This window comes from Xenopus tropicalis, chromosome 7 (genome assembly GCF_000004195.4).
Source record: "Xenopus tropicalis strain Nigerian chromosome 7, UCB_Xtro_10.0, whole genome shotgun sequence".
Classification (NCBI taxonomy): Eukaryota; Metazoa; Chordata; class Amphibia; order Anura; family Pipidae; genus Xenopus; species Xenopus tropicalis.
In genome coordinates this window covers 8,079,160-8,105,833 of record NC_030683.2, presented here as the reverse complement: position 1 = coordinate 8,105,833, position 26,674 = coordinate 8,079,160, and the positions used below count along the sequence as shown (strand labels likewise).

At 45.1% G+C, this 26,674-nt stretch overlaps 1 protein-coding gene across 1 annotated transcript in view; it reads right to left on the bottom strand.

Moving 5' to 3' along the window:
• Positions 1-12,180, bottom strand: part of LOC100488897 (ovostatin) — a 41,725-nt gene extending 29,545 nt beyond the window's left edge. Inside the window, 7 exon segments of the mRNA XM_031905384.1 lie at positions 183-267; positions 1,018-1,189; positions 2,248-2,268; positions 3,299-3,351; positions 4,588-4,753; positions 7,375-7,558; positions 12,070-12,180. Of these exon segments, the coding sequence (XP_031761244.1) occupies positions 183-267; positions 1,018-1,189; positions 2,248-2,268; positions 3,299-3,351; positions 4,588-4,753; positions 7,375-7,558; positions 12,070-12,137 (749 nt within the window). The 5' untranslated portion in view covers positions 12,138-12,180.
• Positions 12,181-26,674: the final 14,494 nt, after the last annotated feature.

The window sequence follows — 26,674 nt, the reverse complement described above, 5'->3', positions numbered from 1 at the left end:
CTGTGTACTTCAAGTCCATAGAAAAGAGCAGTTCCTACCATCAGAACCTGCAGTAGGCCACACTGTCTACTATAGTCAGAACTCAAGGGGCTGATGGCTAGTTAGCAAGTCTTGTATGTATGAGTATATAATAGTTCTGTATTAGGCTATCACTATGGTAAATAACATGCAATATTACTTACTCAGCCGAGACATTCACTTTCATACTCTCATCCAATACAGATAAAGTACGAGGGGAAACCACAGAGACGCTAAATCTGGGCGGTACTGAAAGGGAACAAGCAAATACTGTTAAACAGAACCAGGAGCACTGAGAAAAGATGTACAAAGAGGAATGAGACATAGTGAGAGATGACCTGATAGCACTCTTTATCCCACCCCCTGTATGCTGCCATTAGTGTGTTCAAGTCCCACCCACTGCTTACCTTACACACTCCCTGCCCCACCCCCTGTATACTCTCATTAGTGTGTTCAAGTCCCACCCACTGCTTACGTTACACACTCCCTGCCCCACCCCCTGTATACTCCCATGAGTGTATTCAAGTCCCACCCACTGCTTACGTTACACACTCCCTGACCCACCCCCTGTATACTCCCATTAGTGTATTCAAGTCCCACCCACTGCTTACGTTACACACTCCCTGCCCCACCCCCTGTATACTCCCATGAGTGTATTCAAGTCCCACCCACTGCTTACGTTACACACTCCCTGCCCCACCCCCCGTATGCTGCCATTAGTGTATCCAGTCTGCTGCTTTAGTTGCAGACTACCTACACCAGTATATAAGGGCTAATCTACTAAGGGTAGATGACCTTAGGGATCCTGCAGTTGCACCTACAGCTGAATGGGTGCTTTTGAAACTCTTGTAACTGATAGGTGAGATCTTCGGCAGCACTGAAATGGTTAGTCTCCCAGTATAGGGAAATGATATTGACTTGATATGAACATTAATATTATATAGAACCCCACAGGCCTAGGGAGTTGCTATATTAAATGATAAGGAACTTGGTTCATACTGTATTCTTCCACTCTAAAAGAATCCATGTGAGCAATATTCTCTGGTGTGCTCTCAGCAATGATATTGTAGGTGCCCGGAGTGGCATCGCTGATCAGCTGGAAGGACATTTGTGCCACACCGCCCGGAGAAACCACATCTAGCCACTGGGCTACGCGGCTCCCAGAAGGATCCTACAGAAGAAAGCAAGGACATAGCATGAATGACGGCCATGGAACTGAATCCATCTGGAATCATAACCACCCTATGGAATGGCTTTGCCAGATGTTATGAATATAGTTGTTTTTTATAAAAGTTGGAACCTATCCAGGTCTGCCATAGAAAAAACAGGGTTTCCCCATAGGGCCCAGGACTAGTGTAACCTTTATGGCCCATGTGATACATTGAACCATACTAAATACTCGATGTCAGGGCTAACGCAACAATAGGGTCCCCAGTATTTGGTGGTAGAGGTAGGGTAGCTGTGGTTCTTCCAGTCTTAACTTCTGTTCTGACCTGGTCCCTACTTGCCTGGGATTTATGTGTTTAAATGACGCAGACCTGCAGGCGGCAGGGCAATATTGCAACAGTAACTTCTTATACATTGTGACCATCTAGTCTACAAAAACCGGATGCCAATAAAACTTACATGGGACAATATAAGCTGCCAATTTGGCATCTTCAAGCACAGTCAGTATAGGGATAAACTGACAGCCTGCTTGACTGATATCTGACCAATAACCAACAAGAAATATATCTTTCGGATAAGTAAATAACGATGGGTGAGACATGCAACCACCCGTCAATGTGGTTCTCTTTCATCAGGTTTGCTTAAACCCATTATGATCTGACTGTTGGCCCTGATGATAGACAGTCTCTATGGCACCATTCCCTGCCATGACTAGGGATAGGCCTTACTCATGTTCTATAGGCAGGGCCGCCATCAGGGGGGCACAGAGGGGACAATCGTCCCGGGCCCGGCCCAGAAAATTTTGTTGTGAGGGGCCCAGTGATTTCTGATGGCGGCCCTGTCTATAGGTCACCATAAAAAGAATGCTGTAGGCTTATTGGCTGTGGAGATGGGCCCTAGTGTGTGTATATGTAGGTTAGGGTTATATAAGACTTGGGTTCTCTGGGGAACTTAGACATAGATACAGATGAATAAATGCTCTGAGAAGGGCTGTGCAATATGATCATGGCATTCTGTTTGGATAACAAGACCTTTTGATTCATGGAGCAGTTCTTTTCTTACCTGAAGGTAAACAGTTGAGAACTGAAAGATAAAATGTGAGATGTTATTCCCTTTGGTATAAGGGTCAGAACCCAACACATAAGCATTTACACCCACACACACACCCACACACATACACACACACACACACACATGTAAGTAGCGCACACACACACACACATGTAAGTAGCGCACACAACCATTGGATTTCACAATTAAGAGCAATGGATTCCTTGCTAAAGAGAATTGGGGTTTATCCAATAAGATCAATGGATCTCTCACTGAGACAGAATTACAGTTAATCCTAATTGACTAATGGATCCCTCACTGAGAGAGAATTGGGGTTCATCCCATAAGATCAATGGATCTCTCTCTGAGACAGAATTACAGTTAATCCTAATTGACCAATGGATCCCTCACTGAGAGAGAATTGGGGTTCATCCCATAAGATCAATGGATCTCTCACTGAGACAGAATTACAGGTAATCCTAACTGCCCAATGGATCCCTCACTGAGAGAGAATTGGGGTTCATCCCAAAATATCAATGTATCCCTCACTGAGACAGAATTGGAGTTCACTTTAACGGACCAATGAATCATGCACAGAGATAGATTTGGGGTTCACACCAAAATACCAATGGATACCTCAATGAAACAGAATTGGGGTTCATCCCAGTAGACTAATGAAGCCCTCAATGAAAAAGAATTGGGGTTCATCGAAAAAGATCAATTGATCTTTTAATTACAAAAAATCAGAGCTCATCCCAAATTAACATTAGGGGGTTTTTCCTATGACCCTGGGCAGAAGTGCCACAGCCAAGAGCAACTCTTTCTGCCCGGGGTCTATAGTTGTGCTTTGTAGATTGTGAAATGTGCAGCGCTGGGGAGTGCCGGCTAGGCCTGTCCCTACCCCCTGTAATGGGGCAATAGTCTGTACAGACCATGTCTGCTAACGTGTGCATCTGTATGATGTGTAGGAAGGAGTCCTATGTGCACAAAGGCACTAAACATTTATCCATTCACCACAAAAGTATCACACCCCCCCATCCAGGGAGTCATAGGGGCACTTTACCGTCTGGTTTTGTGGGCGCAGCAGGGAATTCAATGTGATCAATCTCCATTGCACTGTAGAGGAAGAAATTACAATAAGGACTTCATGGGAGCATCCAGTAACCGGATCTCTTCTACCTCAATTCCTGTCTCCACACTCCCAAGTGTAATTATAGTTCCATGTAAACAAAGTAAACATTATGCACAATCATCCCTAGTTTGGCCTGCTTCCTAAGATGCCTCTTACTTTCACCCCATGGCTGCCAGATGAGCAAGCGTCAGCTGAGACCTGTCTGAGGACCGATGGATTAGGTGTGGCCAAAGCTATTATTGCTACTGTCAATCTCCTTTGACAGTCAATGACTTGATCTGGACAACTCAATTCCTGGTGGCCCCTTTTCACAAAAACCTTCTAACTGCTGTTCTCTCCAAGCACCAATCAGCTTTTGACTTGAGGGCTCATTTATGACCACAACTGCAGTTGCGGTTGCTCTAAATTGGGTTTGAGGCCATTCATTAAGGAGCTTGCGTACAAAGCCTCTACTTGCACTTCCATATAGTTGCATTTGGTGCCCCTACTGATGAATTGGAACTGTGGACCTACTGCCACCTCAAAGGTGGTGGAAAGTCCAGGGTGGCCTAGAAGGGGTTCCACAGACGTCATTTTGACATCTAGTGGCAGAAATGATGGCACTCTAACGTCAAATATTTTAGGCAGAATTGCATCTGGTTCATGTAGAAGTGCAAGCGCAATGCATTGGAAGCAATAGTCCCCCTCATGTCTGCAGATATGGGAGAAATACTGACTTGTGGGAAAGAACCCTGGCCAACCGCACCCAAAATTGCACATTGCACACTGCACTTGTGTAAATGTTTAGAGAAACATCTGTAGTAATCTAGACTCATAGACTCAGAAATAGCTGAGGGCCGGGAAGGGTGTAGTAGAACCATATAATGTACCCTGAATCAGCAAAAGAATAAGAATAGCAGGATGACTGGAAGGATGCCAATAAGCTCCGCCTATAAACTAAAACCTGCAGATCCGGCTGAGATAGTACATAGAAGCAATGAGTAATTACATGCTTTGACATTTGACTTTGCCAAGAATGGGTTGGCATTTATATATATATTACAAAATCTCAAAACGTTGATGGAGGCGTCGCTGAAACACAAAAACATAAACCTAAATACCAAGGAGAGTTGTAATCCCACAAATAACACCCTGAATAGAGAAAGCAGATGATGGAAAACAACTTTCCCACATACTTGGCTTGAACATTTCTATAGTTCACTTCTATGGCCGTCAATTACCGTTATCCCCGGGTTTATAGATCGGTTTGTCGTACTGAGTGAATGTAATAATTTGGCTCTTCTCCCGCTGGACGATCACCACGGTCTTACGCTCCATGATTCTCTCTTCTCCACTGGCGGCAGAGAATGTGACAGCGACGGGGGTATCTGATTCCACCGCCGGAACCTCGGAGAGAGAGAGGAAGGACTTTAGCGGGGAATGGCATTGCTATACATTCAGTCCTCAGGTCAAAATGTCAGCTTGATAAAAATGGGTGTAAAAACTATATTTTTTTAACAATTATGACATTTTAATTCTTCTGTAGACACATTTGAATTCACAGGAAAGGCCATCTAGAGATCCTGACTAGAAAGTCCAAAGTGTATTTCTCCTGGTAGAACTTTCATGCCAAAAGGCTAATGGATCCTTTACTGAGAGAGATTTAAGGTTTCTTCCCAAAAGGCAACTGGAACCACCACTGAAACAGAATTTTGGATCCAAAAAGATCACACTGTATACCAGAAGACCAATGTACATCTTACTGAGAGAGAATTAGGGGTTCATGCAAAGACCAATGTACACCTTACTGAGAGAGAATTAGGGGTTCATTCCAAAGACCAATGTACACCTTACTGAGAGAGAATTAGGAGTTCATGCCAAAGACCAATGTACACCTTACTGAGAGAGAATTAGGGGTTCATTCCAAAGACCAATGTACACCTTACTGAGAGAGAATTAGGGGTTCATGCCAAAGACCAATGTACACCTTACTGAGAGAGAATTAGGGGTTCATTCCAAAGACCAATGTACACCTTACTGAGAGAGAATTAGGGGTTCATCCCAACGACCAATGTACACCTTACTGAGAGAGAATTAGGGGTTCATCCCAAAGACCAATGTACACCTTACTGAGAGAGAATTAGGAGTTCATCCCAAAGACCAATGTAAAGACCAATGTACACCTTACTGAGAGATAATCAGGGGTTCATCCCAAAGACCAATGTACACCTTAATGAGAGAGAATTAGGAGTTCACCCCAAAAGAACACTGGATACCTTACTGAGAGATAATTAGGGGTTCATCCCAAAAGAACACTGGATAACGTACTGAGAGAGAATTAGGAGTTCATCCCAAAGACCAATGTACATCTTACTGAGAGAGAATTAGGGGTTCATGCAAAGACCAATGTATAACTTACTGAGAGAGAATTAGGGGTTCATTCCAAAGACCAATGTACACCTTACTGAGAGAGAATTAGGAGTTCATCCCAAAGACCAATGTACATCTTACTGAGAGAGAATTAGGGGTTCATGCAAAGACCAATGTATAACTTACTGAGAGAGAATTAGGGGTTCATTCCAAAGACCAATGTACACCTTACTGAGAGAGAATTAGGAGTTCATTCCAAAGACCAATGTACACCTTACTGAGAGAGAATTAGGAGTTCATTCCAAAGACCAATGTACACCTTACTGAGAGAGAATTAGGGGTTCATTCCAAAGACCAATGTACACCTTACTGAGAGAGAATTAGGAGTTCATGCCAAAGACCAATGTACACCTTACTGAGAGAGAATTAGGAGTTCATGCCTAAGACCAATGTACACCTTACTGAGAGAGAATTAGGGGTTAATTCCAAAGACCAATGTACACCTTACCGAGAGAGAATTAGGAGTTCATCACAAAGACCAATGTACACCTTACTGAGAGAGAATTAGGAGCTCATCCCAAAGACCAATGTACACCTTACTGAGAGAGAATTAGGGGTTCATTCCAAAGACCAATGTACACCTTACTGAGAGAGAATTAGGGGTTCATTCCAAAGACCAATGTACACCTTACTGAGAGAGAATTAGGAGTTCATCCCAAAGACCAATGTACACCTTACTGAGAGAGAATTAGGGGTTCATTCCAAAGACCAATGTACACCTTACTGAGAGAGAATTAGGGGTTCATCCCAAAGACCAATGTACACCTTACTGAGAGAGAATTAGGAGTTCATCCCAAAGACCAATGTAAAGACCAATGTACACCTTACTGAGAGAGAATTAGGAGTTCACCCCAAAAGAACACTGGATACCTTACTGAGAGATAATTAGGGGTTCATCCCAAAAGAACACTGGATAACGTACTGAGAGATAATTAGGGGTACATCCCAAAAGAACACTGGATACCTTACTGAGAGATCATTAGGGGATCATCCCAAATGATCACTGGGTACCTCACTGAGAAAGAATTAGGAGCTTATCCCAAAAGACTGCTGGTTACCTTACTAAGAGAGAATTAGAGGTTCAACCCAAAAAACAATTGGATACCTCACTGAAACAGAATTAGAGATTATTACCAAAACACCACTAGGACCCTGAGTCCACAACAACTAGAAATTCATCCCAAATGGCCAGGTATCCCTCAATGAGAGAAAATCATAAGTTCATCCCAAAGGACCAATGTGACAGAATAAGGGCCTCCTCCCAAGAAAAGGAAAATATTCAAAAGTTTTGTGAAACAGATTTATTGACTGTCCACTAGGTCGGTGGATTTTTTTGTGCCTTGACCTGCTCTATTGTCTTGACCAGTGTGTCAGCATTGATTTATATAATACATGTGTATGGCCCGCACTGGCCCAAATTGACATGAACTAAATCCTAGGAATATTTTTTGTTGAGGCACAATGAAGAAGCATCTACTGATATATTCTACCATTAATGCCCCAGCAAGTTTCCATTTGGCTGTATTTATTTACCCTTTGTGTTGACTGCCCCTGTTGTCTCCTTAATGTATGTTATGGTTTAGCAGAGAAACACTTACTGGGAACTCTTTGCACATAAAGTAACGAGGAGGTTGAACTGTTTCTTCTACGATGGGGGTTTCAACTCCATTGTGCACTAAGACTCCACGGAGGCTGGCTGTTTCATTAATGCCATCTAGGTGAAAACATGCCTTCTGTGTCCCACCACTGCTCAGCTGTACTGGGATGGTCAGGATATGCCTCCTGCAAAAGCATTAAGACAACAAATAAAGAGTTACACATTTTGAACTGTGAAGGGACTGTGGTAGTAGGGAGAGATGGTGCCTATAGTAGCAGGGGGGGGGGATAATAGCCTCTGGGAAGGGACTGGGGCTGTGGGATAGCAGGTATAGTAGGGAGAGATGGTGCCTATAGTAGCAGTGGGGGATAATAGCCTCTGGGAAGGGACTGGGGCTGTGGGATAGCAGGTATAGTAGGGAGAGATGGTGCCTATAGTAGCAGTGGGGGATAATAGCCTCTGGGAAGGGACTGGGGCTGTGGGATAGCAGGTATAGTAGGGAGAGATGGTGCCTATAGTAGCAGTGGGGGGATAATAGCCTCTGGGAAGGGACTGGGGCTGTGGGATAGCAGGTATAGTAGGGAGAGATGGTGCCTATAGTAGCAGTGGGGGGATAATAGCCTCTGGGAAGGGACTGGGGCTGTGGGATAGCAGGTATAGTAGGGAGAGATGGTGCCTATAGTAGCAGTGGGGGGATAATAGCCTCTGGGAAGGGACTGGGGCTTTGGGATAGCAGGTATAGTAGGGAGAGATGGTGCCTATAGTAGCAGTGGGGGGATAATAGCCTCTGGGAAGGGACTGGAGCTGTGGGATAGCAGGTATAGTAGGGAGAGATGGTGCCTATAGTAGCAGTGGGGGATAATAGCCTCTGGGAAGGGACTGGGGCTGTGGGATAGCAGGTATAGTAGGGAGAGATGGTGCCTATAGTAGCAGTGGGGGGATAATAGCCTCTGGGAAGGGACTGGAGCTGTGGAATAGCAGGTATAGTAGGGAGAGATGGTGCCTATAGTAGCAGTGGGATAATAGCCTCTGGGAAGGGACTGGGGCTGTGGGATAGCAGGTATAGTAGGGAGAGATGGTGCCTATAGTAGCAGTGGGGGGATAATAGCCTCTGGGAAGGGACTGGGGCTGTGGGATAGCAGGTATAGTAGGGAGAGATGGTGCCTATAGTAGCAGTGGGGGGATAATAGCCTCTGGGAAGGGACTGGGGCTGTGGATAGCAGGTATAGTAGGGAGAGATGGTGCCTATAGTAGCAGTGGGGGGATAATAGCCTCTGGGAAGGGGCTGGGACTGTGGGATAGCAGGTATAGTAGGGAGAGATGGTGCCTATAGTAGCAGTGGGGGGATAATAGCCTCTGGAAGGGACTGGGACTGTGGGATAGCAGGTATAGTAGGGAGAGATGGTGCCTATAGTAGCAGTGGGGGATAATAGCCTCTGGGAAGGGACTGGGACTGTGGGATAGCAGGTTATAGTAGGGAGAGATGGTGCCTATAGTAGCAGTGGGGGGATAATAGCCTCTGGGAAGGGACTGGGGCTGTGGGATAGCAGGTATAGTAGGGAGAGATGGTGCCTATAGTAGCAGTGGGATAATAGCCTCTGGGAAGGGGGCTGGGACTGTGGGATAGCAGGTAATAGTAGGGAGAGATGGTGCCTATAGTAGCAGTGGGGGGATAATAGCCTCTGGGAAGGGGCTGGGACTGTGGGATAGCAGGTTAGTAGGGAGAGATGGTGCCTATAGTAGCAGTGGGGGGATAATAGCCTCTGGGAAGGGGCTGGGACTGTGGGATAGCAGGTATAGTAGGGAGAGATGTGCCTATAGTAGCAGTGGGGGGATAATAGCCTCTGGAAGGACGGGGCTGGGGAAGCAGGTATAGTAGGGAGGATGGGCTATAGTAGCAGGGGGTAATAGCCTTGGAAGGGACTGAGATGGTGCCTATAGTAGCAGTGGGGGATAATAGCCTCTGGGAAGGGACTGGGGCTGTGGGGATAGCAGGTATAGTAGGGAGAGATGGTGCCTATAGTAGCCAGTGGGGGGATAATAGCCTCTGGGAAGGGACTGGGCTGTGGGATAGCAGGTATAGTAGGGGAGAGATGGTGCCTATAGTAGCAGTGGGGGGATAATAGCCTCTGGGAAGGGACTGGGGCTGTGGGATAGCAGGTATAGTAGGGAGAGATGGTGCCTATAGTAGCAGTGGGGGGATAATAGCCTCTGGGAAGGACTGGGGCTGTGGGGATAGCAGGTATAGTAGGGAGAGATGGTGCCTATAGTAGCAGTGGGGGGATAATAGCCTCTGGGAAGGGACTGGGGCTGTGGGATAGCAGGTATAGTAGGGAGAGATGGTGCCTATAGTAGCAGTGGGGGATAATAGCCTCTGGGAAGGGACTGGGGCTGTGGGATAGCAGGTATAGTAGGAAGAGATGGTGCCTATAGTAGCAGTGGTGGGGGAAGGGACTGGGGCTGTGGGATAGCAGGTATAGTAGGAGAGATGGTGCCTATAGTAGCAGTGGGGGATAATAGCCTCGGGAAGGGACTGGGGTTGTGGGAAGTGGGGGGATAATAGCCTCTGGGAAGACCTGAGAATTCAGTTCATCATTTTAAAGAAGAAGCCTGTTTTTTTCTGTTTTGTTAATTATTTCGAATTCCTTTGGGCGATACATCCCAGTGCCACAACAATCACTAATTAGCCGCCGGCAGTTTAATATTAAACTGTCACAGACACAATTCCATTCCAAGTATTACATTTGCTTTTTTATTGGCCAGGACCCCCTTTCTCTCTATAATCTGCATGAAGGTCTGGCTGTGGGGGGCTCCAGGCCAGGACCCCCTTTCTCTCTATAATCTGCATGAAGGTCTGGCTTGGGGGCTCCAGACCAGGACCCCTTTTCTCTCTATAATCTGCATGAAGGTCTGGCTGTTGGGGGCTCCAGGCCAGGACCCCTTTTCTCTCTATAATCTGCATGAAGGTCTGGCTGTTGGGGGCTCCAGACCAGGACCCCCTTTCTCTCTATAATCTGCATGAAGGCCTGGCTGTGGGGGGCTCCAGACCAGGACCCCCTTTATCTCTATAATCTGCATGAAGGTCTGGCTGTTGGGGGCTCCAGACCAGGACCCCTTTTCTCTCTATAATCTGCATGAAGGTCTGGCTGTTGGGGGCTCGAGTTTAGGACCCCCTTTCTCTCTATAATCTGCATGAAGGTCTGGCTGTTGGGGGCTCCAGGCCAGGACCCCCTTTCTCTCTATAATCTGCATGAAGGTCTGGCTGTTGGGGGCTCCAGGCCAGGACCCCCTTTCTCTCTATAATCTACATGAAGGTCTGGCTATGGGGGGCTCCAGGCTAGGACCCCCTTTCTATCTATAATCTGCATGAAGGTCTGGCTGTTGGGGGCTCCAGACCAGGACCCCCTTTCTCTCTATAATCTGCATGAAGGTCTGGCTGTTGTGGGCTCGAGTTTAGGACCCCCTTTCTCTCTATAATCTGCATGAAGGTCTGGCTGTTGGGGGCTCGAGTTTAGGACCCCCTTTCTCTCTATAATCTGCATAAAGGTCTGGCTGTTGGGGGCTCGAGTTTAGGACCCCCTTTCTCTCTATAATCTGCATGAAGGTCTGGCTGTTGGGGGCTCCAGGCCAGGACCCCTTTTCTCTCTATAATCTGCATGAAGGTCTGGCTGTTGGGGGCTTGAATTTAGGACCCCCTTTCTCTCTATAATCTGCATGAAGGTCTGGCTGTTGGGGGCTCCAGTTTTGGACCCCCTTTCTCTCTATAATCTGCATGAAGGCCTGGCTGTGGGGGGCTCCAGACCAGGACCCCCTTTATCTCTATAATCTGCATGAAGGTCTGGCTGTTGGGGGCTCCAGACCAGGACCCCTTTTCTCTCTATAATCTGCATGAAGGTCTGGCTGTTGTGGGCTCGAGTTTAGGACCCCCTTTCTCTCTATAATCTGCATGAAGGTCTGGCTGTTGGGGGCTCCAGGCCAGGACCCCCTTTCTCTCTATAATCTGCATGAAGGTCTGGCTGTTGGGGGCTCCAGGCTAGGACCCCCTTTCTCTCTATAATCTGCATGAAGGTCTGGCTGTTGGGGGCTCCAGACCAGGACCCCCTTTCTCTCTATAATCTGCATGAAGGTCTGGCTGTTGGGGGCTCGAGTTTAGGACCCCCTTTCTCTCTATAATCTGCATGAAGGTCTGGCTGTTGGGGGCTCGAGTTTAGGACCCCCTTTCTCTCTATAATCTGCATAAAGGTCTGGCTGTTGGGGGCTCGAGTTTAGGACCCCCTTTCTCTCTATAATCTGCATGAAGGTCTGGCTGTTGGGGGCTCCAGGCCAGGACCCCTTTTCTCTCTATAATCTGCATGAAGGTCTGGCTGTTGGGGGCTTGAATTTAGGACCCCCTTTCTCTCTATAATCTGCATGAAGGTCTGGCTGTTGGGGGCTCCAGTTTTGGACCCCCTTTCTCTCTATAATCCACATGAAGGTCTGGCTCTTGAGGACTCCAGACCAGGACCCCCTTTCTCTCTATAATCTGCATGAACGTCTGGCTGTGGGGGGCTCCAGGATGATTCCAAAGTATAATACAGAAAGACAGAAAAAGACACCAGCCTATCACCATGTATGTAAGTAGAACAGGGCAGGAGAGTCTACCAGACACATACACACAGCATGAAGGCTCCAACCCCCCATCTGATATATCACTCACAGCTTTGATGTGGCTCCAGCAATGAGACCCAGTAGGCAAGCGAACAGGAGGAACCTTCTTGGGGTCATAGTGCCAGTGAGAGGAGCCGGCTGGTTCCTACTGTGCCAACCTGCTCCTGCTGCTCCCTGCCTTTATAATCCTGACTCAAACTGAGGGAACTCCCATATAGGAACCACCTGCTAGTTACTCAATAGCATTCTGCTATGTACCGTCACAAGCCCTGCCTTTAGAACTGAGCATTGTATATGTGTGTGGTGGGATGTGGGGGGAAGATGTGGTTGATAACAGATGTAGACCTATCTGGACCTCCCTAAAAACTATATTTGCTCCCCTTGCAAATCCTTTAGCATGGGAACTAGGTCTGATATTGCAATAACTGATCATTCTGGTGCCCCATATCACTGTGGTCATAGGCTCTGCTTCTTCTATTGTGACACCACTGCATACATAGTGCAGGTGGGGTTGGTTGAAGCTTAGGAATCGGGCAAGCAGATGGACAAACTGACATTAAAATGTGCCTCGAGTTACTCTTGGGAGCTAGCTCATATCGGGGGGCATCAGGTTTATCTGGTAGCAATCAAAAGCTAGAAGGCTGCCAACCAGACTGGATTGACCATCTGTGGGGATATTTGGTGGCAGGGTCATAAGTTTTGCGGTGGCACTCCATACCATAATAGCCTAATGCATGTTAAAATCTAGTAATGTGTGTGGGAGGGGCCTTATAAGGCTTATTTACAGGCGCAAGTGCAAGTGTGCCTCAACTGATGGCTGAGCAGATATTGTACTTGCACCTAAAATTGCCTCTCTTTGAGCCTACTGGCACAAAGAAACCCTGGAGTTACCTCCACCCTACACATAATGGTAATACTAGGGTTCCCACGGCTGCTTGTATTCATAGGCACAACCCAACCCCAAACTATCACTTTCTAATGTCGATTTAACACTGACACATTAACGACTAGAGAAATTATAGATGCCCAATTGACAAAAGCTTGTGCAACCATGTTCGTTTTGGTATAATGGGAAACCATGCACTCAATGAACACTCAGCCGCAATGGCACTGGAATTGTTGGGGAAACATGTTGCATTATTGTAAATAAAGGAGTCTTTTTGTATAAAACAACTTGTAGTGGTGTAAACTGGATTTAATGGGGGCCAGGGAAAACTCTTTTAGGGTCCCTCAACTTCCAAACTCCAATTGACATGGAAAGCATGGAGAATGTGACCACTTTCTATTAAATCGTGCCTTGGGTCAGTGTACAGAGTCACATCTTCTTGCTTGTTTGAGTAACCCACCTCAGCATGACCAGTATGAGTTATTATATTGGGGGGGGCCAAGAATACGTTCAATTAATAGACTGCTCCAAGCTTCAAAGGGGTCCAGTTGGTGCCACCTTACATTACTTCAAGTAAGAGAAGGAAAGGCATTTTGGAATTTTACTGCCAATACATTAGCCACAATAGTGCGAGCTAGAATTCTCTATTTATTCTGCAGAAAGCTTTACCATACCTGAGTATAAAGCCATAGAAGCTTCCTCTGTTTGTTTAAGATAGCAGCTGCCATTTTAGCTTGGTCTTAGCTCAGATTATACAGAACAGTTGGGAGAGGGGGAGCGAATTCTAATTGGAGGGGGAGAGGGAGAAAGGAGCAAACTGAGCAGACTCGTGCCCGTGCCCTGAAATATTTTTCTGAGAGAAGGAAGTCTGATACAGAAGAACATGTGTACGAAGAAGAAGACAAGAAATCCTGAGTTTCATTTGATAGAGGACTCAGTGCAGCATTTCTGTGAGTGCTTGTGGCTGTATTTAGATTTAACTTTCTGATAAAGCTTACTGAGGTTTTACCTTTCCTTCTCCTCTCGTGATAATTCTACATTGATTAAACTGAAACCCTAAACAAAGACAAAATGAAGCAAGAAATAATCTAAAACTTCTGCATTAATGAACAACAACACCTATTTCCCAATCCTGTAACCCAAGCAGAACATGGAGCAAGAACAAGAGATTGCGCTAGAGCCAAAGGAATCCCTCCCTGCTCGTGGCACATCGGTGATTTGTTTGGGAAGATTGTGCAAGCGCCTACAGACGGGGCTGAATATGAAGAATCCCAGTTTTCTTATTAAGGAAGTAAATGCCGCTGTGTGTAATTATCACTGCGCTGGGACATGAAATTGAGTTTACAATATATCATCGTCTGAACTGCTTCATATTTTAATAGGCGATCATTAAAATGTATTTGCTGACGGCAGCTGCATTGCGATGGAAATACGTTATTGGCATCAAAAGGCAGGGCAAATTGGGCAATGCACCGTGACGGGAGAAAGGTGCCCAGTATCCAAGTGGCAGATTGACCTGCAACTCTTTGCATCACAAGGCACAAGTTGTTTCTACATCCCAAGTCCCTTCTGAGTTTAACATGTCCTCGAAACCCTGAAAGAGACTGCTCACTGTAGAGCAGGGTAACCTGATCGGTGGCCAGTCACTGTAGTACAAAGAGAGCAGAGGTAGAGATGAGCAGGTCAAACATTTCTAAACCTAAACCTGATCCTAATGTTCACCCAACCCAGTCTAAAGTCTTCTTCTACTATATGAGCAGCCTTACTTTCCTCTCATGGACTCATACCTGGGCCATCAAAGGTTAGGGGTTCTGTTTAAGGTTTGACTTGCCTGGTCCTCCACCTTTCCCAGACCTGCCCAACCCATGCAGGCTTCAGGTCAACCTACTCAACACACACAGACATTTGGTGGACCAAACAGATCACAAACAGTCATCTAAGTACTAAAGTTGATTGCCAAGAAAAAGACGTTATTGCCTTCAAAAGGCAGGGCAAATTGAGCAATGCACTGTGTCTGGAGAGAGGTGCCCAGTATCCAAGTGGCAGATTGACCTACAACTCTTTACATCACAAGGCACAAGTCGTTTCTACATCCGAAGTCCCTTCTGAGTTCTGCATGTCCTCGAAACCCTGAAAGAGACTGCTCACTGTAGAGCAGGGTACATGATTGGTGGCCAGTCACTGTAGTACAAAGAGAGCAGAGGTAGAGATGAGCAGGTCAAACATTTCTAAACCTGATCTTAATCTTCACCCAACCCAGTCTAAAGTCTTAATATATTAGCAGCCTTACTCTCCTATCATTGACTCATACGTGGGCCATCAAAGGTTAGGGGTTCTGCATAAGGTTTGACTTGCCTGATCCTCCACCTGGCCCAGACCTGCCCAACCCATGCAGGCTTCAGGTCAACCTACTCAACACACACAGACCTTTGGTGGACCAACATTTCTAATCCTAAACCTGATCCTAATCTTCACCCAACCCAGTCTAAAGTCTTCTTCTACTATATGAGCAGCCTTACTTTCCTCTCATTGACTCATACCAGGGCCATCAAAGGTGAGGGGTTCTGCTTAAGGTTTGATTTGCCTGGTCCTCCACCTGGCCCAGACCTGCCCAACCTATGCATGCTTTAGGTCAACCTACTCAACACACACAGACCTTTGGTGGACCAAACAGATCACAAACAATCATCTAAGTTGATGGCCAAAGTGCAGGCTGAGGACTCTGCTTTAGGCAGACAACAGGCGGAGGGTGGAAAGGAACAAACAGAAGAGAAAGGGAAGAAGAATACAGAAACTTCCTAATGAAAGGCAGTAACAGAGCAAAAGGGAATGAGTTTGTAGCTAAGTATAACACTGAGTGATAGAATGGAAAGAGAATACAGATAAAGAAGCTGGGGAACAAAATGGAAACAATGGCCAAAGGGGAAGGGAACGAGGGGAAGCAAAATACAGGACACAAGGTGGGCGCTAATGGTCTGCGTCTGCCAGCGCTCCCTAAACTGCACATCTCATTGGCTCGCAGGTAAGGGAACAAGGAGAGAGAGGAGGTGTCTATGTGTCTGCCTATAGCCACCCCCCACCCCTCATGAATACAGTGCTGCCAAATGGAGTCTCTGCACTGCAGCACTTTTTCTAAGAGCAAAGTGCAAAAAAACATGGTGGATTGTGCCAGTTTTTGTATTTTATACCCTACCCTGCAGGTAGTAAATGACCCCCGGAGAAATAGCATAAAGCACAATATTGCACCCATCAGCACATAATACACACAGCACTAATGGCGGGTCTTGGGGCAGTTCTGGCTGGGTTTGTGATACAACAAAGCACAAGGCTCTAACTCAAGAACCTACCAAAAACGCTCTACTACTCATCTTCCAAACTGCTGTCTAGCTGTTAGGGTAATTAAGCCCTAGCAACCAGAGTAAAGCTGAGAGCCCCCGGACAAAATGTGTGAATAATTCCAAAAATCGGAAGTATGTAATAATGAATACAAAATGAAAATTAGCCTTAAACATTGTCTACACCAGGAGCCCCCAATCTTTGTCAAATATAAAACCGTTGTGGAGCAACACAAGTATAGAGACAGGAGGTGCCAAATTGGGGATATGATTGGCTACTGGAAGCTATTTATGGGGACTGGCAGCCTATAGGAGGCTCTGTTTGGCGGCACAAATGGGTTTTTATGCAACTAAAGTTGCTTCCAAGTCAGGACAAAATAAGCACCTGCTTTGAGGCCACTGGGAGCAACATGCAAGGGGTTGGGGGTCTACACCGTATCAAAACTTCATTCATGGGTGAACTGGCCCTTTAAAATAGCAGCCCTTTCAGGTTGTTTGTGGTTTATTGTGAAATGTAAGCAAACAGCAGGACACAGTGGGTTTGCACAAGATAAACAAGCTTTGTTACAGTCACAGAGAATGGATGTCACAATTCAGTGGGTGATTTAGTGATCCCGGCTGAGAAGAATGGAGACTTAGGCAAGAGTGGAGCCGGGAACAGCTTCCTACAGGCAAATGGAAATGAGCCAAAAGGCTGACGCTTTACTCTCTATTCTCTCCTCACTACTGATATCGGGAAAACAAAAAGGTGAACATTTCGAAATAAAGTTTGGGACAATGATCTGCAGTTTCCAAGGCTTTACGGCTGCTGGGTATTTGCTGGCTGTGAGCAGCCCCTTTGCTCTCTATGGGATAAATACACAGAAAGGCTCTATGGGATAAGCAGCACTTAGGGTATACAGGACCGGCTCAGAATGACAAGTACGACCGGTTTCTCTGCTTCTCGTGATGCAATAGGGACTGCGCGTGGATCAGGTTCCTACATAAACAGGTGAGGGAGGGGGGGCTGCGGCTTCATGGGAAAAGCTGGAGATTATGGGCTCTATTTGAGAATAGGGGCAGTTAAATCTCTAATACCCATTGGTTATTTAAAGCTGGACCCCAGTTGCTTTACTGTTTTTCACTGTGCCTGTAAACGGGTTATTCACCTTTTAGTGTGATGTAGAGAGTAATATTCTGAGACCATTTGCCATTGGTCTTCATTTGTTATTATTCATAGTTTTTTAGTTATTTTATTTTCAGTTCTCCAGTTTCAGCAGTTATTTGGTTGCTAAGGTCCAAGATACCTTAGCAACCAAGAAGTGGTTTGGATGAGAGACTGATATATGAATAGGAGAGGGACTGAATAGAAAAGTAACAATAACAATAAAACCGGAGCCTCACAGAGCAATAGGGTTTGGCTGCCGGGGTCAGTGACCCCCATTTGAAAGCTGCAAAGAGTTAGAAGGCGGCAAAAACGATAACAAATAAATAATGAAAACCAATTAAATTGGCCTTTCTATAACATACTAAAGGGTGAACCACCCATTTAACACTGAATTCCTACTATCAGCTTTGCAGGCCCCCAGCCCTGAACCTCTAGCATCACTTTCATTGGCTGCACATTGCAAGGAGGTACCAATATACATATACGTTCTGACCCCTAATGCAGATGGGCAGGAGCTGAACTAGGAGTAGGCAGAATAGACAGCTGCTTGGGTGCAACGGGTGGGGGGGCACCATTTGAATGGAGGGAGCAACGGGTGGGGGAGAAGGGATGTTGCAGCCGGAGGGATTATGAGAGCGATTGGTGGGGCAGTGGGGGGGCTTCAATGATCAGTGATGGGGATCTGTATACATGGACTGTGCCCAGGGTGCTACTATTACACACGTTTATTACCCTCCCTTGCAGGACTGGGTTAATATATGTAACTCAATACATAAAAGTGCCATTATCTTCCCAGACCAGTTATTCCCTGACAACTTTTCACACGTTGGATCTTGTTTCCTACAGAACAAGCCACAGTGCAAATGGGTGGATATACATACGCCGACTTTAATTTCCATGGGGATGTTTATTTGATAGAGCCGAGCCAATACAATGGCTATATATGCGGCACATAAACTGTGGTGCATTGATTTACTGGACCCCATCGACTGCCAGATCTATAATTGTAGGCGCCGAGATGCGTCGCTGGGTACGCTGGCTTTATGGAATGATCCTCCCATCTAATTCCCATCTCTGCTCGCCATTAACTTGCACCGACATTACCCCTGTGTCGGGAAAGGGGCCGCGGGGTCTTTGCCTTGGGTTTCTCATAGATTGAGGATATTGGTCGAACATAGTGTTCAGCGAATTAAAAAGTCGCAAAGAAAAATGTGGCAGAGACAAAAAGGCACCATAAAAAAGCCCATTGACTTTAATAGATTTGTAGTGAGAAAAACAAAAAAGTTGCCAAGAAAAATGTCACGACAAACTTTAACACATTTGGAGTAAGAAAAAAAGTTGCACGTAAAACTTTGTTGCGTGTAAAAAGTCTCCTATTGGCTTTAATGCGATTTGAGAATTTTTATTTATTAATAGTTACAATACTTTGCATGCCGATCATACTAAAGTTTCAGATTTTGTGTTATTTTTATGCAAAATGTTCAGCCTTTTTAAAAAAAAATAAAAAATTTGAAAGTGAAATTTAAATGGAAGTTCATTTTTGTGAATCTGTGAATTTTCCCAAAGAGTAAGTGCTCGACCGGCCATTGTAAGAGCATTTTCCTCACTTGCATCTTGGAAAACAATAGCGCGTTAACTTCCCCTTGAAAGTGTGTGAAACAGAAAACAATAATGCGTTAACTTCCCCTTGAAAGTATGTGAAACAGAAAACAATAGTGCGTTAACTTCCCCTTGAAAGTGTGTGAAACAGAAAACAATAATGCGTTAACTTCCCCTTGAAAGTATGTGAAACAGAAAAAAATAATGCGTTAACTTCCCCTTGAAAGTATGTGAAACAGAAAAAAATAGTGCGTTAACTTCCCCTTGAAAGTGTGTGAAACAGAAACAATAGTGCGTTAACTTCCCCTTGAAAGTTTGTGAAACAGAAAACAATAATGCGTTAACTTCCCCTTGAAAGTGTGTGAAACAGAAACAATAGTGCGTTAACTTCCCCTTGAAAGTGTGTGAAACAGAAACAATAGTGCGTTAACTTCCCCTTGAAAGTGTGTGAAACAGAAACAATAGTGCGTTAACTTCCCCTTGAAAGTGTGTGAAACAGAAAACAATAATGCGTTAACTTCCCCTTGAAAGTTTGTGAAACAGAAAACAATAATGCGTTAACTTCCCCTTGAAAGTGTGTGAAACAGAAACAATAGTGCGTTAACTTCCCCTTGAAAGTGTGTGAAACAGAAACAATAGTGCGTTAACTTCCCCTTGAAAGTGTGTGAAACAGAAACAATAGTGCGTTAACTTCCCTTGAAAGTGTGTGAAACAGAAACAATAGTGCGTTAACTTCCCCTTGAAAGTGTGTGAAACAGAAACAATAGTGCGTTAACTTCCCCTTGAAAGTGTGTAAGAAATAGTGCGTTAACTCCCTGAAAGTGGTGAAACAGAAACAATAGTGCGTTAACTTCCCCTTGAAAGTGTGTGAAACAGAAACAATAGTGCGTTAACTTCCCCTTGAAAGTGTGTGAAACAGAAACAATAGTGCGTTAACTTCCCCTTGAAAGTGTGTGAAACAGAAACAATAGTGCGTTAACTTCCCCTTGAAAGTGTGTGAAACAGAAACAATAGTGCGTTAACTTCCCCTTGAAAGTGTGTGAAACAGAAACAATAGTGCGTTAACTTCCCCTTGAAAGTGTGTGAAACAGAAACAATAGTGCGTTAACTTCCCCTTGAAAGTGTGTGAAACAGAAAACAATAGTGCGTTAACTTCCCCTTGAAAGTGTGTGAAACAGAAAACAATAGTGCGTTAACTTCCCCTTGAAAGTGTGTGAAACAGAAAACAATAATGCGTTAACTTCCCCTTGAAAGTGTGTGAAACAGAAAACAATAGTGCGTTAACTTCCCCTTGAAAGTGTGTGAAACAGAAAACAATAATGCGTTAACTTCCCCTTGAAAGTGTGTGAAACAGAAAACAATAGTGCGTTAACTTCCCCTTGAAAGTGTGTGAAACAGAAAACAATAGTGCGTTAACTTCCCCTTGAAAGTGTGTGAAACAGAAAACAATAGTGCGTTAACTTCCCCTTGAAAGTGTGTGAAACAGAAACAATAGTGCGTTAACTTCCCCTTGAAAGTGTGTGAAACAGAAAACAATAATGCGTTAACTTCCCCTTGAAAGTGTGTGAAACAGAAAACAATAATGCGTTAACTTCCCCTTGAAAGTGTGTGAAACAGAAAACAATAGTGCGTTAACTTCCCCTTGAAAGTGTGTGAAACAGAAACAATAGTGCGTTAACTTCCCCTTGAAAGTGTGTGAAACAGAAACAATAGTGCGTTAACTTCCCCTTGAAAGTGTGTGAAACAGAAACAATAGTGCGTTAACTTCCCCTTGAAAGTGTGTGAAACAGAAACAATAGTGCGTTAACTTCCCCTTGAAAGTGTGTGAAACAGAAAACAATAGTGCGTTAACTTCCCCTTGAAAGTGTGTCAAGGCCACTGACTATTCTATTTCTTCATGTTTTTCAAAGGTATTTGTATATTAAAAGCCACCATAGGACTCGGCATTTGTGCCAGTCTAAAAAAGTCACCTAAAGTTTTACGAATCTTGAAAAAAAAAAGTTAAGCACATTTTTTTTCGAGAAAATACTCCGAATTATCCAAATTTTTCGAGAAAAAAAAAACGAAACATAGAAGGAAATTCAAACTTTTCTCAAAAAACTTTAGTAAATGGGCCCCTAGTAGTGACCCATTTTGTTGTATAGGGGTTTGTTCAAAGGAAAGGAAGCTTTGTACCAGCAAGAAGCCATGTATGAATGTGCCCTCAAGTTCAGGCACTCCAGAAAAGATGAAATGGAGACAAGCTCCATGCAGCCAACGGTCGCCAGTGTGTCCAACCCGCCTCTCTGTTCTGTTTGAGCAACTGTGTCTATTGATACCATCCTGGCTTTGGCCCCAGGGGCCCCTCTGAGGGTTGCACATTAGCGGATCTTGGCTCCGTTTATGATGGACACTCCATTCTAGTATAGAAATAGGTCAAAAGGGTTGAGGAGACCCCCTCATACGTATGCAAATAAGTCAAAAGGAATTCTGGGAACAAATTCCTTAAGGCTCCTAGAAAAGTCCCATTTACATGGGTTTATCCTATAGACTAATGCTTTCCCACTGGGTTTTGAAGCAGAAGCCGGGATAATAGCTGATCAAATTCCCAACTACAGACCGGTTTCACCTTTCTTGGGGCTCATCAGTGTAGTGCAGGGTTTTCTGATCAGCTTAGGGAGAGCCAGGAGTGGGGATACACAAATAGGTCAAAAGGGATTCTAGTATAGAAACTCAAGTCAGGAGTAAATGAACATACAGGGAGCAGGAGTGATCCTCATAGTCTGAGGAGCAATTGTGTAGCCAATGATCCGGCACGGGCACCTCTGACAAGGCTGTGGGCTATTTTAAGATGAGAAGACGTGTAATCCCAACATACAGTAGGGGCCCAACATACAGTAGGGGCCCAACATACAGTATGTGTCCAACATACAGTAGGTGCCCAACATACAGTAGGGGCCCAACATACAGTATGTGTCCAACATACAGTAGGTGCCCAACATACAGTAGGGGCCCAACATACAGTATGTGTCCAACCTACAGTAGGTGCCCAACATACAGTAGGGGCCCAACATACAGTATGTGTCCAACATACAGTAGGGGCCCAACATACAGTATGTGTCCAACATACAGTAGGGGCCCAACATACAGTAGGGGCCCATCATACAGTAGGGGCCCAACATACAGTATGTGTCCAACATACAGTAGGGGCCCAACATACAGTAGGGGCCCATCATACAGTAGGGGCCCAACATACAGTATGTGTCCAACATACAGTAGGGGCCCAACATACAGTAGGGGCCCATCATACAGTAGGGGCCCAACATACAGTATGTGTCCAACATACAGTAGGGGCCCAACATACAGTAGGGGCCCAACATACAGTAGGGGCCCAACATACAGTATGTGTCCAACATACAGTAGGGGCCCATCATACAGTAGGGGCCCAACATACAGTATGTGTCCAACATACAGTAGGGGCCCATCATACAGTAGGGGCCCAACATACAGTATGTGTCCAACATACAGTAGGGGCCCAACATACAGTAGGGGCCCAACATACAGTATGTGTCCAACATACAGTAGGGGCCCATCATACAGTAGGGGCCCAACATACAGTATGTGTCCAACATACAGTAGGGGCCCAACATACAGTAGGGGCCCAACATACAGTAGGGGCCCAACATACAGTATGTGTCCAACATACAGTAGGGGCCCAACATACAGTATGTGTCCAACATACAGTAGGGGCCCAACATACAGTAGGGGCCCAACATACAGTAGGGGCCCAACATACAGTATGTGTCCAACATACAGTAGGGGCCCATCATACAGTAGGGGCCCAACATACAGTATGTGTCCAACATACAGTAGGGGCCCATCATACAGTAGGGGCCCAACATACAGTATGTGTCCAACATACAGTAGGGGCCCATCATACAGTAGGGGCCCATCATACAGTAGGTGCCCAACATACAGTAGGGGCCCAACATACAGTAGGGGCCCAACATACAGTAGGTACCCAACATACAGTAGGGGCCCATCATACAGTAGGGGCCCAACATACAGTAGGGGCCCAACATACAGTAGGTACCCAACATACAGTAGGTGCAGTGAGCCTGTAATTGTTTTTCGTGCAGGTTTGGACATACACTGTCAAATACTTTTGAAGAAATTGATTCTTAGAAGGGAGAAAAGCCCCAACGTTGGATTGCTGATGAAGAGTAGAGTATCCTTCTGCGCTTCTCTAAGGGTGCAGCACAATTTGCCCCATATTATACAGCAGAGGCAAAGAAATAAAATAGCATTTTGGGTAAATGTTCTATCACTTGTGGCTCAGGCTTTGGGGGTTAGGGGGAGATTGTTACCCCAAAACAGTTGCAAAAGGGTCACCTATATATTTCCATTTGAGTGGCCATGATACCAGCAGGATCAGCCAATGAGGGCCCATGGCACAGCTTACAGTAGCTTCATTAGTAAAACCAGCGGTGCCGTTGCACAATAATCGCTAAACTGCCGTTTCAGAAACTTTCATTATAAATTTCAGCTAAAAAGCATTTATTCTTGATTAATGAACCCTGAAATGGGCACAGGTCAATCAGCCACTTGATAGCGAGGCACCATGTATGTTCAGGTCATTTAGGTTATTTATCCAGAAACGGAATAGTCACAGAGAATAAATGGTACTCCCCTTTAAACCTAGCAGTGATTTTATTATAAGGTCTTACATGTTGGCTCTTGTTATGCGTTCCCTTGCATGTAGCCTCACTCCGCGGCACAGAAATGATGGGAAGGCCGTCTCCCGTAGACTTGATCCCAACTAAGTTGTCATTCTTAATGGAGGCAAAATCATTTTATTGGGTTTATTGAAAGGGGAACTGCAGCCGAACCACAATGTGTTAAAGAGCCCCACCCAACACAGAAACCCCTAATATCCCTATCCCTGTAATCTGTTCCTTCAAACAGTAGGAATAAATACCATTTATATGCTGAAATCCAGCTGCAAAACAGTTCTTCTCTTTCTGCATCATTTGAGATCCTGGCAGGGGAGGAGGGACTAAAACACTGATACCAATTGTAACAACCTCTCCCCAGCACACACTAGGGGCAGTTGGAGTGTTGGGGGAAACTGAAGTACCCGTAGGAAACCCATGGAGACATCTGGGGAACATACAAACTTGCAGATAGTACCCTGGCTGCAGTCAAACCAAGGACCCCAGGACTGCAAGCCGGTAAATTAGCTGAATTCTTCAAGGCAGTCAGTCGGGGATCAACTCATGTTGGGGATTGGGGCAATACATGCATGTCTGTGTCCTGCCCCAGTGGTGGAACTAGGGTAGTTTGTGTCCTGCCCCAGCGGTGGAACTAGGGTAGTTTGTGTCCTGCCCCAGCGGTGGAACTAGGGTAGTTTGTGTCCTTCCCCGGCGGTGGAACTAGGGTAGTTTGTGTCCTGCCCCAGCGGTGGAACTAGGGTAGTTTGTGTCCTGCCCCATTGGTGGAACTAGGGTAGATTTGAACAGATGATCTCAAAACAAATATCAGGATGGAATCATGTGATGGAACATATCAGTGAATCCCCGGGGTTCATGGGGCTCACACGTTCCTGTATATATATAACCAACAGGTACATTACAAAACAAGAGCTAATTATCTGTAACACTAATATCATTCATTCTGATTCACTGATGAAAAGATGAAATCAATCTATTCATGAAGTGATAATTACAGAGAGATGCACGCCCGTGTAGGCAGATATGAGAAGATAGGTTAGCACCTTGGGCGTATCTACATTATATCTGAAATACCCCAACACAGCCAGATCTTTGTTTTCTTGCTCTAACTTGTAGTAGACTGATCAACTACTAACTGCTAATTGGTTGCTATGGATAAATGAGCCCCTGTATATTATATATATATTAATTATGATTACTTTCATTTAAGTCTTCAAAAGTGTGAGGAGATTCTACAACAGTGGGTGCAGGTATAGTGGTTGTTTGTTTCAGTGGCATAACTTCCACTTGGACAGGGGGTGTAACCGCACCTGGGCCTACAGAGGATACCACAATGCACCATTCCAGGGTATGAGCATGATGGGTATGAGCATGGGTGCCAGTTGGTTGGCTGGGAGCAAGTGTCACCATGCCCATAGTTACACACTGGTATGTTTATATAACGGCATTGCAAGGTGCAATGGGATGTATAGTGCTGCTGTGTTTGTGCACCTCTATAGATAGCTTACAACGCACCCCTATGTTTTTGGATAAGGTTGACAGGTATATGGAGCTGTAGTGGCAATTTGGGGTTCCCTTGGAGATATCTGGTGGGTAGAATTGAGGATATCTGGTGAGTAGAATTGAGGATATCTGGTGAGTAGAATTGAGGATATCTGGTGGGTAGAATTGAGGATATCTGGTGAGTAGAATTGAGGATATCTGGTGAGTAGAATTGAGGATATCTGGTGAGTAGAATTGAGGATATCTGGTGGGTAGAATTGAGGATATCTGGTGAGTAGAATTAAGGATATCTGGTGGGTAGAATTGAGGATATCTGGTGAGTAGAATTGAGGATATCTGGTGGGTAGAATTGAGGATATCTGGTGGGTAGTTTTCTAGTCAAATGGTTAAGACTGGGGTTAAGCTGCCAGTAGAGAACCCTCAAAAGATGGGGGACCTGGTTTATTCATAAACTTTTGGAATGACATTGGGTTTGTTATAGAATCATGTATGTTCTCTTTATTGTGTTTTTTAAGACCAGGCAGCTAATAAAGTATGGCTGATCTAGTGGCCTCCGCACCCTCCTCCACTTTCCACCAGTCACCTTGCCGTGCACAAAGCTGCTCTCTTTTATACTAACAAATCCAACCATTTGGCCCATCTGGCAAACAGTATTAACCATAAGAGCCAGGCTAAATTAAAAAGACACCCATGTTAAGCCCCTTTCCCAAGCACCTCTCCCCACTAATCCCAGTTGCCTGCTTGTGTTCCCTCTTCTGGATGTGCAGGGTTGGAGTTAGTGTAGGCAGCTGAGGTATGTGCACCCCCACATATGTGCCTACCATTTCTACCCATAGTTCCAACCCTGCTAAGGCTCACTAGTGCTACCATGATATTTAAAAATACAGGTTGAGCAGTGCCTGAAGTCCTTGAAATTAGGCTTGACCTCTATGCCATATATGGGACACGGTCTAAAATATGGTTGTCATCTGTACAGCTGATTTGCCATTTGCAAAAAGTATTGTTCCTTTCATTGCAGAATTGAAATTGAACCATTTGTGACTGTAGCAACCGTTGCCAATGTAGAAGCTCAGAAAACTTGATAGGAGCCTAGCTGAGGGAGGCTAATGGGAGGTGAGATGGCTGATGGAACTTTAAACAAAAGTTGTTCTGTAGGAGGGCAAGTAGGAAAAGAGCTCAACAGACCCAGCAGACACTAAACAGATTGGAACCATAGTAGGTAACCATAAAGCTTAAGAAGTGCAAACCAGATCCAGAGGACTCTAGAGCCTACATGAGGGATGTTTGTTGTGAGGCCAAATACTTCTACAGAAGACAATGAAGAGCAGGATCATCAAGTAGGAAAGGACAACTGTGCTGTTGTCTACAGAACCTAAGAAAAAGCAGTTCAAACGTAAAGGTCAATAAACCTAACTGTATATTCCCACGCCCGCTGATTGCATTAGCGTTGGCAATGATTTACATTAAATAAACAT